Source organism: Morus notabilis, unplaced genomic scaffold, assembly GCF_000414095.1.
Source record: "Morus notabilis unplaced genomic scaffold, ASM41409v2 Scaffold337, whole genome shotgun sequence".
Lineage (NCBI taxonomy): Eukaryota > Viridiplantae > Streptophyta > Magnoliopsida > Rosales > Moraceae > Morus > Morus notabilis.
In genome coordinates, this window is record NW_010359286.1 from 681,229 (window position 1) to 693,568 (window position 12,340).

General features: G+C 35.5%; 2 protein-coding genes across 2 annotated transcripts; both read left to right on the forward strand.

Annotated features, from left to right (window-relative positions):
- The first annotated feature begins 2,002 nt into the window (after positions 1-2,002).
- Positions 2,003-7,329, forward strand: LOC21406514 (probable galactinol--sucrose galactosyltransferase 1). Its single transcript, XM_010094079.2, has 13 exons — positions 2,003-2,322; positions 3,824-4,065; positions 4,177-4,267; positions 4,398-4,446; positions 4,538-4,629; positions 4,870-4,977; positions 5,084-5,218; positions 5,301-5,714; positions 5,811-5,952; positions 6,042-6,109; positions 6,225-6,359; positions 6,446-6,663; positions 6,792-7,329. Exons 1-13 carry the CDS (start codon positions 2,129-2,131, stop codon positions 7,166-7,168), a joined length of 2,265 nt encoding a protein of 754 aa, XP_010092381.1. The 5' UTR covers positions 2,003-2,128; the 3' UTR covers positions 7,169-7,329.
- A 1,209-nt stretch (positions 7,330-8,538) lies between these two features.
- Positions 8,539-11,641, forward strand: LOC21406515 (cytochrome c oxidase assembly protein COX15). Its single transcript, XM_010094080.2, has 7 exons — positions 8,539-8,787; positions 9,210-9,511; positions 9,751-9,976; positions 10,054-10,299; positions 10,406-10,516; positions 10,857-10,988; positions 11,118-11,641. Exons 1-7 carry the CDS (start codon positions 8,605-8,607, stop codon positions 11,286-11,288), a joined length of 1,371 nt encoding a protein of 456 aa, XP_010092382.1. The 5' UTR covers positions 8,539-8,604; the 3' UTR covers positions 11,289-11,641.
- The last annotated feature ends 699 nt before the right edge of the window (positions 11,642-12,340 follow it).

Genomic DNA, 12,340 nt, shown 5'->3' on the forward strand with positions numbered 1-12,340 from the left:
ATTGACCACTCCAGAAGGTCCGGCCCAATTGACACCTCTATTTACTGGCAGCCACATAAATCCAATTCACGAGGTAGGAAGATATTCTTGTTACACACAGATGATCCAATGTTTCGCATTTAATCCACTATCATGGTCCTCCTCCCATAATCCAATTTAGGAGACTAACTAATCAAGTCTCAAGACCCTGATATCAATCAATCAAGAACCGTAATAAAAATATTGGGTGCGTTTAGAACTCGTTCTAAAATGATTTTATTTTTTGTATGAAAATGGAAATGAAAACATTTTCAATTTCAAACAGAACTCATTTTTGAAAATATGTTTAGTAGTTTTATCAAGAGATTATTTTCAGTATAAAAAAATCCATTAATGTCTCTCTCTCTCTGTTCGAGAGAGGAGAAAACGAAAACAAAAAATAAAAAATGACTAAAAGTCATTTTTCATTTCTTTCCTATTTTACACTAAACTAAAAAATCATTTTATTTCAGTTTTTTTATCTTTAATTGTGTCAAACACTGTTTCTCTCTAATTTTTCTTTTTTCTTTGTCAAAAAATATAAAAAATAAAAATAAAAATAACTCCAATCACAACTATTATGTGATCATTTGGGCCAACCAACCCAAGACTAGGCCGTGAAGTGTAGTGATGTAATATTTCAATGGCGTGCATTTGTTCACGTGCATCATAGTGAATGGTGATGACGATTAAGGTCTCGTTAATTTTATCAATTTAAGTTTTTAATTTTAATTTTATTATAGTTAAATTTTTTATAAAAAGTCACATTTAATTTTTTTTATTATAGTAAAAAAATTTCATATAAAATTACATCTTAACTCAAATTAAAAATTTAAATCAATAAACTAAATTAGACATAATCAAAAGAAAGTGAAAACTGCTTTCGGGGAAGTAGTTGGTGTGGTTCACATGCAGCCGTAACTACATTACACTTTACATTGAGCCTCCAAAAAAATTTTAAAAAAACATTTCTGGAAAAACCGGAGAAAATAATCCGCCAATAATTTACTACTTTCAACCTTTATATTTATATTAGACATTACCTGTTCATTATATTCTTTTAAATTGATAAGATTTAGACCAAATTCAAGGTCAGAAATTAGGCCACGTCAGCAGGGGACCAGAAAAAATGAACATAAGAAAAAAGTAATATGAGATTTTGGGTAAAATTAGAAGTCCGATGATCGTACAATCTGATAAATGTAATTTTTTTTATGTGTACGTATAACATCATTTCTTCGTACATGCAACTTTTTTCGTATATCTCTTTAATGTATATGTGTCGAACTGTATTTATAGAATATTACACTAAAATAAATTAAGTATTATACACAGATATGAATGATATTACATGAATATATGAAGAAAGTTATATTTGTCAGACTACTCGAGGTGCCGGATTTAACTACAATATGAAAAAGATTTCAATGGCCATCAATTTGATATTTGTTATTGATTGAATGTCAAAAATTATTAATCATTTATTGACTTGATAAATTGTGGTTTGATTCTTTGAAAATTAATGATTGATCTTTGAAAAAAACTGGTTCTTTTCAAAAGCCCAATTTGCAAAAGTATTCATCATTTTTTTTATTCTTTGAACCAGTTTTATAAAACAAAAAAAAAAAAAAACTCTATAATTTTGAATTTCTTTTTCCAAATTTATTGAATTTACAAGACCGAAATATCACATAATCAAAATATAATTAAATTTAATATTCTTTTATATTATTTGATAAGATTCTCCATTGAACGAACGGTTACTGTTGTTCCCGCCAACTCAAATAAACAAAGATAATTATTCATTTGTTTGACACGGAAACCGAGGACGCAGAATTTCCATTTTACCCGAACGTGAATGAGTTCTTTTTAATGAAAACTAGAAAAGTGTCTCAGATTGCAAACCAAAATTTGCACGAGTCCCATGTGTTACGAATTATGGCACTTGTCTAGTTTTTGCCATTATAAATACCCCCCCATTCATCGTCATAATACACTCAAAACAAAAATCCCACGTCCAATTTTCCCTTCTCTGATCTGGGTTTTCTCCATTATCTTTGAATTCTAGCTCCATTGTGTTGTTTTCCTTAAAAAGAAAGAGAGAAAAATAATGACGGTCGGGTCGGGGTTAACGGTGGCGGACGGGAAGCTGACGGTGAAGGGGAAGACGGTTCTGGTGGATGTTAAAGACAACATTTTCGTTACTCAGCTGGCCGATGGCGGCGCTTTGGCGGACGGCGCCTTCCTCGGCGTCACCTCCGATCAGATGGGCAGTCGCAGGGTCTTCCCTCTTGGCAAGCTTTCGTAAGTCTCCTTCTTTTTTCTTGTGTCAAAAGTTTCGTTTTTTTTTTTTTTTTTTCCCTTTTGTTTGTAAAGCTATAAATTTGTTTTTCTTCTTCTTCTTCTTCTTCTTACTTGTTTAATGCAGTTTATGTGATAAGAAAGTTACAAAATTTGTGGCTTATGGTTATGATAGTTACTATTTAGAGTCTTATTTAGCGTGTGTGTGTGTGTTTTTTTGTTTTTTTTGTTTTTTTTTTCCCTTTAAGTCTCCTTTTTCTTTCTTGGGTTTTTCCATATGTGTTTGGTTTTCTTTTTAAAAGTACTAATTAGTAATTACTTGTTTAATGTAGTTAGTGTATGTGATGAGAAAGTTGCAAAATTTGTGGCTTATGGTTGTGATAAGTAGACCAATATTTGATTTTGTCATTTCGAAATCAATTTCAGATCTCCTGTTGTGGAGTTATTTTTGGTGCTTTTTTTTTTTTTTTCTTTCTAATATCTATCTATTCTATAACTTATATAGAAGAGGAAATGACTTTTGAGCTTCAACTTGTGATTTAATGGTTTACATTTGCTATCTTTCCATTTAATTTAAATCTATTAGTACAAATTTAATCAACATGGCTCATTTATTTGTATTACTTTGTTTCCTTCTTGCCATTATAGTTTGCTTCCTCCATCTCACATCTTTATTCTCACTTTTAACACACACACATATATATTCTTTCACTTTCTTTCCTATCAGTTTACTCTCTAACACATGTATTTTCTTTGTTTTTTTCTTATCAAAAGTTTAGTTGTTCAACAGAATTTATTAGCCTCAATAAATAAGAAATAGCATATATATGTATTAAAGCATATAAACTTAAATATATCACTAAAATACCATAGTGATTCAAGAATTTTTTTTATATTTAAGAAATTAAAAAAATAAGGACGTGCCTAAACCACGTCTCTCATGCTAGTGTGTGTATGCCTATATATATATATGACAGCTAAAGCAAAGGTGGGTGTGTGTGTGTGTGTGTGTGTGTATATATATATATATTGTGATGTGCATGTTACGAAGATCAAACCTTTTTTGCGCGATTGTTAATTAACATGTTGGATGTATAACGCGTTAAACGCGTCCCATGCATTTTCCAGAAGCGTTTAGTCAATGTATCTTGAGTCTGTAGTAGTTGTTGATTAATATATATAATTATGTGTACTGAATGAGTGTTTGATTTTGTCCCATCACGACTAAGTTTGGATGTGTTAATTTTGGCTAATTACTTGTATATATCATGTAATCTTTGGGCTCGTTTGTTTTTCGTTCGTTTGATTGAGTTGAGAATTAACTTGAGTTAAAAAGTGATTTCATGTGTGAGAAAATTCTGTAGTAGAAAAAATTAAATTTGAATTTGGAGTTGTGATTCGAACTAACGAAATAAACGAGACCTACGAATTAGAGGGTCATGAAAAACATTTTGTAACAACTTGTGGCTGATTTTTGTGAGAACTATGGATGTTGTTTGTGCAGGGGATTGCGGTTCATGTGCCTTTTTCGGTTCAATTTGTGGTGGGTGACGCAGAGGATGGGGAATTGTGGGCGAGATATTCCGTTTGAGACTCAGTTTTTGATCGTGGAAGTGAACGACGGGTCTCACATCGATGACGACCAATCTGCGCTCTACACCGTCTTCTTACCGATTCTTGAGGGCGACTTTAGGGCCGTCCTTCAAGGGAACGAACGTGACGAGCTCGAAATCTGCTTAGAAAGCGGTAAGCGAAACAGAAAAATGGAAAAGAAATAATTTGTAACTGATTAGCTGTAGTAAAAAGCATTCTTTTGTTGTTTTTGAATTGAATTGCGAAAACTTTTGGCCATTGTAGGAGATCCTGCCGTGGACGAATTTATCGGTAGTCATTTGGTCTTCGTTGGAGTTGGATCAGACCCTTTTGATGTTGTTACAAATGCGGTGAAGTAAGTTCAACAAATCGTCGACGCGAATTCGCGCTTTTCGCGCTTTTCTTTCCTTGCATACACATTAAAACTCAAAAGGGTTCATATCATTGAGTTGGTTTTGTTGCAATTTGTATGGTTTTATTTACAGGACTGTGGAGAAACATTTACAAACATTTTGCCATCGCGAGAAAAAGAAGGTACTCAATGTTTTTCTCGTCAAAAATTAGAGGCTTTTTGAGATTCTTAATCTTTTCGACATTCCTGATTTCTTTATGCCTAATGCTTCAGATGCCGGACATGTTGAACTGGTTTGGTTGGTGCACATGGGACGCGTTCTACACCGAAGTTACTTCGGAGGGCGTGAAGCAAGGGTTGGAGAGGTATTGCCTTTTCTCAGGATAGATATAAGGCTTGTTCTTTTCACAATTCAAACTTTTTTGCTACAGTATTTTTACTCAAAAGATTTTAAATTCAACTGTTTTGTTACAGTATTTTCTCTCGTATAAAATTCACTTTACAACCCATTTTTCAACTCGAGTTGTGAAAAGAACATGTCCATAATAATTTGATGCTTAGTTTTAAAAAATAAATGGTGATGAGAGCTTTTTTTGTATTTGCAGCCTAGACAAAGGGGGAACGCCTCCGAAATTTGTCATAATCGACGACGGGTGGCAATCAGTCGAGATGGATTCCAATGGTACTGCATACAATGCCGATAACACTGCAAAGTGAGTACGGAAAAATTTAGACTGAATACCTTTTTACATTTTGTATTTTTATGTTTCCAGTTACTAACGACTTCTTTCACGTCAACTCTTTTTATTATATCTGCAGCTTTGCAAACAGGTTAACAAATATTAAAGAAAACCACAAGTTTCAGAAAGAAGGCAAGAAGGGTCACAGAGTAGAGGATCCAGCTTTGGGTCTTCGCCATATTGTTTCCGATATTAGAGAGAAACACGCGTTAAAGTGAGAATTGTTCTTTCGTTTTTTTCGACAAAAGTACTCGTTCGACCGGGAGTTTATGGTGTTTGTTTTCATGAATTTGCAGGTACATTTACGTTTGGCACGCAATAACAGGGTATTGGGGCGGTGTGAGACCCGGTGTTACTGAAATGGAACACTATGAATCCAAAATGGCCTATCCCATTTCGTCCCCCGGGGTTCAGTCCATTAACAAGCCTTGTGTCGCCTTGGCAACCATCGCCAAAAATGGTCTTGGCCTTGTGAACCCGGAGAAAGTTTTCAACTTCTACAATGAGCTTCATTCCTACCTCTCATCAGCCGGCATAAATGGTGTCAAAGTTGATGTTCAGAACATTCTCGAAACACTCGGGGCAGGCCACGGTGGGAGAGTAAAACTCACGACGAAGTACCATCGGGCACTGGAGGCATCTATTGCGAGAAACTTCCCTGATAATGGAATTATCTCTTGTATGAGTCACAATACAGATGGTTTATATAGGTAATTAAAAGCTCTTTCCCTTCTCTGTCATTGAAGTTTTTGTGCAAGTTTGTGATGGAAACAAGTTGATATGACCTTGAAAATTTTATGCTGCAGTGCCAAGAGATCGGCTGTTATGAGGGCGTCGGACGATTTCTGGCCTGAAGATCAAGCATCACACACCATTCACATCGCATCAGTCGCCTACAACACTGTTTTTCTCGGGGAGTTCGTGCAGCCTGATTGGGACATGTTCCATGTGAGCTGCAAATTGATTATGATTTTACTTAAGTAGCTTTGTTATCTTTCGCATACGCGTGTTTCTTATTTTATTTTTTTTAATCTCAGAGCCTGCATCCAATGGCTGAATACCACGGCGCAGCTCGCGCAGTAGGAGGATGTGCAATTTATGTCAGGTACTTCTTTTTTTTTTTTTTTAACACAATCCATATTATTTTTAAATAATTTGATATGATCATTTCAAAAGAAGAAACTGTTCTCATATTTAGTATTTTCATGTAAATAATGTAGTGACAAGCCTGGTCAACATGACTTTAATATTTTAAAGAAGCTTGTTCTTCCTGATGGTTCCATCTTGAGGGCTAGACTTCCCGGAAGGCCGACAAGAGATTGCTTGTTTTCTGACCCTGCCAGAGATGGAAAAAGGTATACTTGACAAATCCCACATCTATTAGATTTTTTTCCCCCTCAAATTTCTGTGTCAAAAATTTTGTTTTGCGCAATTGTTGCAGTCTTCTAAAGATATGGAACTTGAATGACTTCTCCGGAGTTGTCGGGGCCTTCAACTGCCAGGGCGCAGGATGGTGCAAGGTCGGAAAGAAGTACCTTATTCACGATGAACACCCGGACACGATCACCGGAGTTATTAGGGCCAAGGATGTTGCTTATCTGCACAAGGTCACAGATGACAAATGGACCGGTGATGCTGTCATATTTTCCCATCGTGGTGGTATGTCATGTTCTTTGTGCTTGCGCTATTTGTGATTTAGAATCTACCAATAATAGGTGTAGAGCAATGTCATAATTGGTTTTTCTAGTACACCTCTAACCCTTTTGCTTTTGGGTGGTTACTTGCAGGAGAAGTTACCTATCTTCCTAAGGATACCTCTTTGCCGGTAACTCTAAAATCCCGAGAATACGAAGTGTTCACGGTGGTCCCTGCAAAGGAATTTTCCAATGGTGCAAGATTCGCCCCAATTGGTCTGATTAAAATGTTCAATTCTGGAGGAGCCATCAAAGCATTGGATTGCGAGTCCGGGAGAAGTGCAACAGTTAACATGAGAGTTCGCGGTTGCGGTCTATTCGGAGCTTATTCATCCACTCAACCGAAGAGTGTTATGGTCGATTCAGAGGAGGTAAAGTTCAACTACGAAGCGAAATCGGGTTTGGTAACTGTTGTTTTGAGAGTCCCTGAGCAAGAATTGTACCTTTGGGACATAACCATTGAGATGTAGACTGCGGAATGTGTGTTGTGGTTTTAGATATATGAGAGAGAGATTGGTAGGTACTTGTGTACGTCCCCATAAGAAAATAATTGTAACTTTCATGTGCATTGTCCAAAATCTTTAATGGTCTCTACCATTAATAAAAATAAGAAATAAAATGTTGGTATTATGTACTTCTATTGCTCGGTGAGATATAACTTTTCAAATGCATATTTTCCCCTCCCATAAACCAATGACATATGCCACATGGCCATAAGCCTTGTTATTTGAAAACTCTAAGGTTCTTTTAGGAGACTCGAGAACTCAGGATGTTTAGATTTACGACTCATCTTAAAGTAGTGCTTTAAAAAAAGAAAAAAAGAAAATCATTGGTGATATTTCGTCTCCATTTCTCTTATCTTATGAAAAGTACGGGAATCTAATAACGAAATGAAAATGATATAACTAAATTCTACTTGAATAACGAGCTTATTTTTCACAAGATCAACATCGCACAATTCATTATAGAACATCGAACCCACTTTGGGGTATGAGCACAGAGATTGTAAGTAGAATGGTAAGTTAGAGAGTGGCCTTTTCCAATTGCGTGATTTATACAAAGACGTTTTAATTGAATGAAAGAGGTACCACTTTTGGCTGCACTGACACTGACTTGTGTTTGTATGATGCAAATGCAATGTTCTCCACAACCACAAGCCTTGGTTTAATTTCAATGTTGAACCCTACTTATGACAAATAATTATGCCGGATGAAATGTTAATTTTAAGGACATTTGTAGAATGAAATGCCATTGTCTTTAGAAACAAGACTTGAGGAGATTTGATAGGATGAAATTGCTTTGTGGGCGCCTCTTGTGTGTGTGTTTTTTTTTTTTTTTTTTTTTTTTTTGAGCTCAATAGAAATATTTTTATAAAAAGATTTCTTTAGCATGTTGTATTGCCCTATTTGTTACATCGAGTTTATTAACCGAATTTTGAAGATCAAATTTATAAGTACCCATTTTAAAAGTAGTGCATCTTATGATAAAAAGGCTCTTATAGATTAGACTGTTAAAATTTAATTAAACAGCTAACAAAATTTTGTTGTGATAATAGGTCAAACAACGTGTATTTACCGTAGAATTGTCCTAATTTTAAATGAAAATATAACTATTCACATGAATGATATGCTTTTTATTTACATTAATTTGGATGAATTTTTCAAACAATAAAAAGGAATTGAATAAAGGATGGAATTTCACCACATAAAAATAACTAAAAATTGTAAAACAAAGCAAAAAATAAAAAAGAAAAAGAAAACGACCCAATAATAATAATAATAATAAATAAATAAATAAGATCTTGGTTTGGTTGCTTAAACCCTGTGGGCTTCCCCAAAACCCCCAAAAAAAAACACTTTCCTTTCTTCACTCTTCATTTGTGTTCAGAGCAAACTCCAACGAGAAGATGTTTCGAAGCCGATTGACGCCATTTTTTTTGTTTAAGAGCAGCAATCGCAAAGCTCTCCGCGACCTCGCCCAAACGGCGTCGTCTGGTTCTGTTATATACGAAGAAACTTCCAGAAGATTCTTCTCCTCCGGAATCGCTCGCACGATTTTCCATAACTTCCGATCTCATTTTTCCCCAAAGGTTTATTCCTTTTTATACATTTTATTTTTCCCATTCCTTATTATTATGAATAATATGTGATTTCTATCACCGGATTTAGAGACCCTTTTGCCTATAATGTTGTGTTTCTTTGTTTATTTGGTTCCTTTTGTTTCTGGGAAACTGGAATTAAGGTTCATAAAGTTTGGAATTTTGCCCCAATTTCTGCATTTGTTTCTGGGAAATGAGAATAGTGTTCAAATTTTGTTATTTAATTGTAGATTAGCTGTTTGAACTTCATGACCTGTTGTAAAGTCTAGTTCTTTATGTATAAAGATTGGGACTTTCTAGGAAATGCTGATGATTTGATTTTTAGACTGTCATTGAAGGTGACCTTTTTAATTTGATGCCCTCGAAATGCAATGCAAATATAACAATTATGATAAATTTCTTATGCAATTTAGGGTAATTATGCTCGGCCCCTGAGAAATATGTGCGCCATACCATCATCTGTCAGTATGGCAAGTAAGGAAGGATTGAAGCTAATCGTGAATGGAGGACCCCCTGCTCAGAAAGCGGTTGGAATATGGCTTTTTTGCTCTGCGGCATGGGTGTTTAGTATGGTGATACTTGGTGGCGTCACACGATTGACAAGGTCTGGTCTTTCAATGACAGATTGGAAGTTTACTGGCCAGCTTCCTCCTCTATCAGATGAGGAGTGGTTGCAGGAGTTTGAGAAGTACAAGCAGTCGCCCGAGTATAAACGGTGAGTTAAAAAAACAAAACAGTGGTACATGTTTGTGATGCTAAGCTTTGTGTTACTTAAGGGATTTTGGACTGAACCTTACTGCACAACCCTTCAGAGAATTTTGATGAAAAGTTATAATCGTGCCTCTACTCAACAATAGAAACTTGTAACTATGTCCTGTTCTATTAAAAGCAATCATATCTCTCAATAATTATGTGCCCGTTAAAAAAGCTGTTTGGCTCTGCCACTGCTTGCAGGGTTAACCGGGGAATGAGTATTGAAGAATTCAAGTTCATATATTGGATGGAGTACGCGCACCGTATGTGGGGTAGAGCACTTGGTATCATGTTTGCTTTGCCATTTTCGTATTTTCTTCGTAAGGGGTATATTACCTTACGGCTTGGACTGAAACTCTCTGCTCTTTTTGCCCTTGGTGCTGGGCAGGGTCTGATTGGCTGGTGGATGGTTAAAAGTGGTTTAGAGGTTAGACAACTTATCAATTAAGTTAGTGAAATTTAACGCTTATGTCTATACTAACAAGTTTTTATTTTTCCCAATAGGAACCAGCCTCCGAATATGCTCAACCAAGAGTTAGTCCCTATCGGCTTGCAGCTCATCTCACTTCTGCCTTTGCCATATACTGTGGCCTTGTTTGGACCGGTCTCAACGTCGTTATGCCTGAGCCACCTGCAGAATCATTAGCATGGGTTAACGGGGCTGCTAAAGTAAGAAGACTTGCTCTTCCTGTGAGCTTACTTGTGGGCATTACAGCTGTCTCAGGAGCCTTTGTTGCGGGAAATGATGCGGTATGGAACTAAGCTCTGCATTCTATTGCTTTATGTCTTTGACAAAGAATCAGTGCAGTTTCTGCTAATAGGGGATTATGATTATGCTTGTACGATGAACTGCCAGGGACATGCATACAATACTTTCCCAAAGATGGGTGATACTTGGATACCAGAGGATGTTCTTGACATGAAGCCACTTATTCGTAACTTCTTCGAGAAAACATCAACTGTGCAGGTGATTTCTTGGGAAAAATTTTTCCTTTTTTTTTTTTTTTAATGATGCTGAAATGAGTACAAAAGGTCAAGTATCCTCGAGAAAACTAAAACAATAAAAAACATCTAATTACCCCATTACATCTTTTCAATTCAAAACAATCAAAGAAGGCTTTGTCACATGATGCCCACTAGGAAACTAAGTATTTCGTTTTCTTCAGAAGATCCATGTTACAGATAAGTTCTTCACTGGTTATCTCATACATGATGTCTGAGGACGCTTGAGAACAAGGAGGAAAAGGGCCAAAGGGATTGAATTGAAAGAGAAATTGTTATTGAGTTTATCTCTCTTCTTTTTGCAGCTTGACCATCGAATCCTAGCAATGACAACCTTATTTTCAATTGGCTCTTTGTGGTGGTTAACAAGGAAGTTGGAAATACATCCTGCAGTTCGAGTTCTAATCGGCAACACTGTTGGCATGGCGGCTCTTCAGGTTTATTATCGACTTTTCTTTAGCTTATCTCCTAAAGTGTAAATATCCAAAATGGGTCTTCCATGTCACATTTTGACAATTCCCTAAATATGATGATTCTTGTAGTTAATATACTCTCATCACTTGCAGGTGACATTAGGGGTATCCACCCTTCTGTCATACGTTCCGGTTTCACTAGGTACTGCACACCAAGCCGGTGCTTTGACTCTTTTGACGTTGATGATCCTTCTCAATCACACGGTGCGGAGACCATCACCATCCCTTCTTAAATCTCTGCCTCAAGTTGCCAAGACAATCTAGCTAAATTTAGCACACAAGGCAAATGTACAACGCAATCAGTTAAGATTAAACCCTTATTTACCGGACTCAATGCCCTTCTGGTGTTCAAGATGAGTTCATATTTTTGCCACATTTCCAAGGATTTTCTTTCCCTTGTATTTGGAAGCCTTATCAGTGAGAAGTTTCAATCAAGCTATTGCCATTTGATTCAGAGGTGCAATTCCTCATTGGTGAACACATTTTAATTTGTAGCTGAGATGTAATTTATCAAGAAAATAATCGAAGGAAAAATTGACAGTGTATGGCGCATGTTATTCAAGTTTTTATTATTATTATTATTTGTTAATATTTTCAATAGTAAAATTGTAGAATTTGAAGGGTCCCTATGTTTAGATTTTACATTAAATTCTTGGAATATTTATAGACATATATATATATAGGTGTAGTTTTAATGGTTACTCCAACATTACTCATGGATACGTATTATTAATTTAACCATATTTTATTATAAAATTGAAGAAGCTGTTAAGCTGATTGACCTTTGTTTTGAATGATCCACCTAAGAAACCTAGGGTTTGTTCTTTTGCAAGTATTCTTGAGTTAAGTTTTTAAGTTGAGTTTGAGTTATAACTTGAGTTGAAGTTGTAACTTGAGTTTGCATTTGGTTGTATACATTTGAGTTATGGTTTGAGATAAGAATCTTTTTGAGTTTGTATTTGAGTAAGTCAAAACTTGAAGTTGTATTTAGATAGTATTTTAATAAAAATTCAATGTTGATGAAAAATTTTAATAGGGTATATGGGTCTAGTTTTATTCGTCTTTTCGTTGTCAACGCATAAAAAAAAATCATCTCAATCAGAATTAAAATGAAAAAGTTATAGTATTTTTAAGAATAGAAAAAATACTGTTCATTAACTTGAGTTCGTGTTTCTGAACTCAAGTTGAAAGGGAAACCTGAACTCGAGTTTAAGGGTCCGTTCACTTCGCTGATTCGAGTTTGTAATTCGAGTTGAGATGTGATTTTGTGTGAGAGCTTTTTACTGTAGCAAAAAAGTTAGATGTGACTGTTTCTA

Excerpts from the sequence above, each read along its gene's own strand:
- LOC21406514 (XM_010094079.2), top strand. The coding sequence starts at position 2,129 with ATGACGGTCGGGTCGGGGTTAACGGTGGCGGACGGGAAGCTGACGGTG. Across the intron at positions 4,268-4,397 it reads GTTGTTACAAATGCGGTGAA|GACTGTGGAGAAACATTTAC; the intron begins GTAAGTTCAACA and ends TTTTATTTACAG. Across the intron at positions 5,715-5,810 it reads AATACAGATGGTTTATATAG|TGCCAAGAGATCGGCTGTTA; the intron begins GTAATTAAAAGC and ends TTTATGCTGCAG.
- LOC21406515 (XM_010094080.2), top strand. The coding sequence starts at position 8,605 with ATGTTTCGAAGCCGATTGACGCCATTTTTTTTGTTTAAGAGCAGCAAT. Across the intron at positions 9,512-9,750 it reads CAGTCGCCCGAGTATAAACG|GGTTAACCGGGGAATGAGTA; the intron begins GTGAGTTAAAAA and ends CACTGCTTGCAG. Across the intron at positions 10,300-10,405 it reads TTGTTGCGGGAAATGATGCG|GGACATGCATACAATACTTT; the intron begins GTATGGAACTAA and ends ATGAACTGCCAG.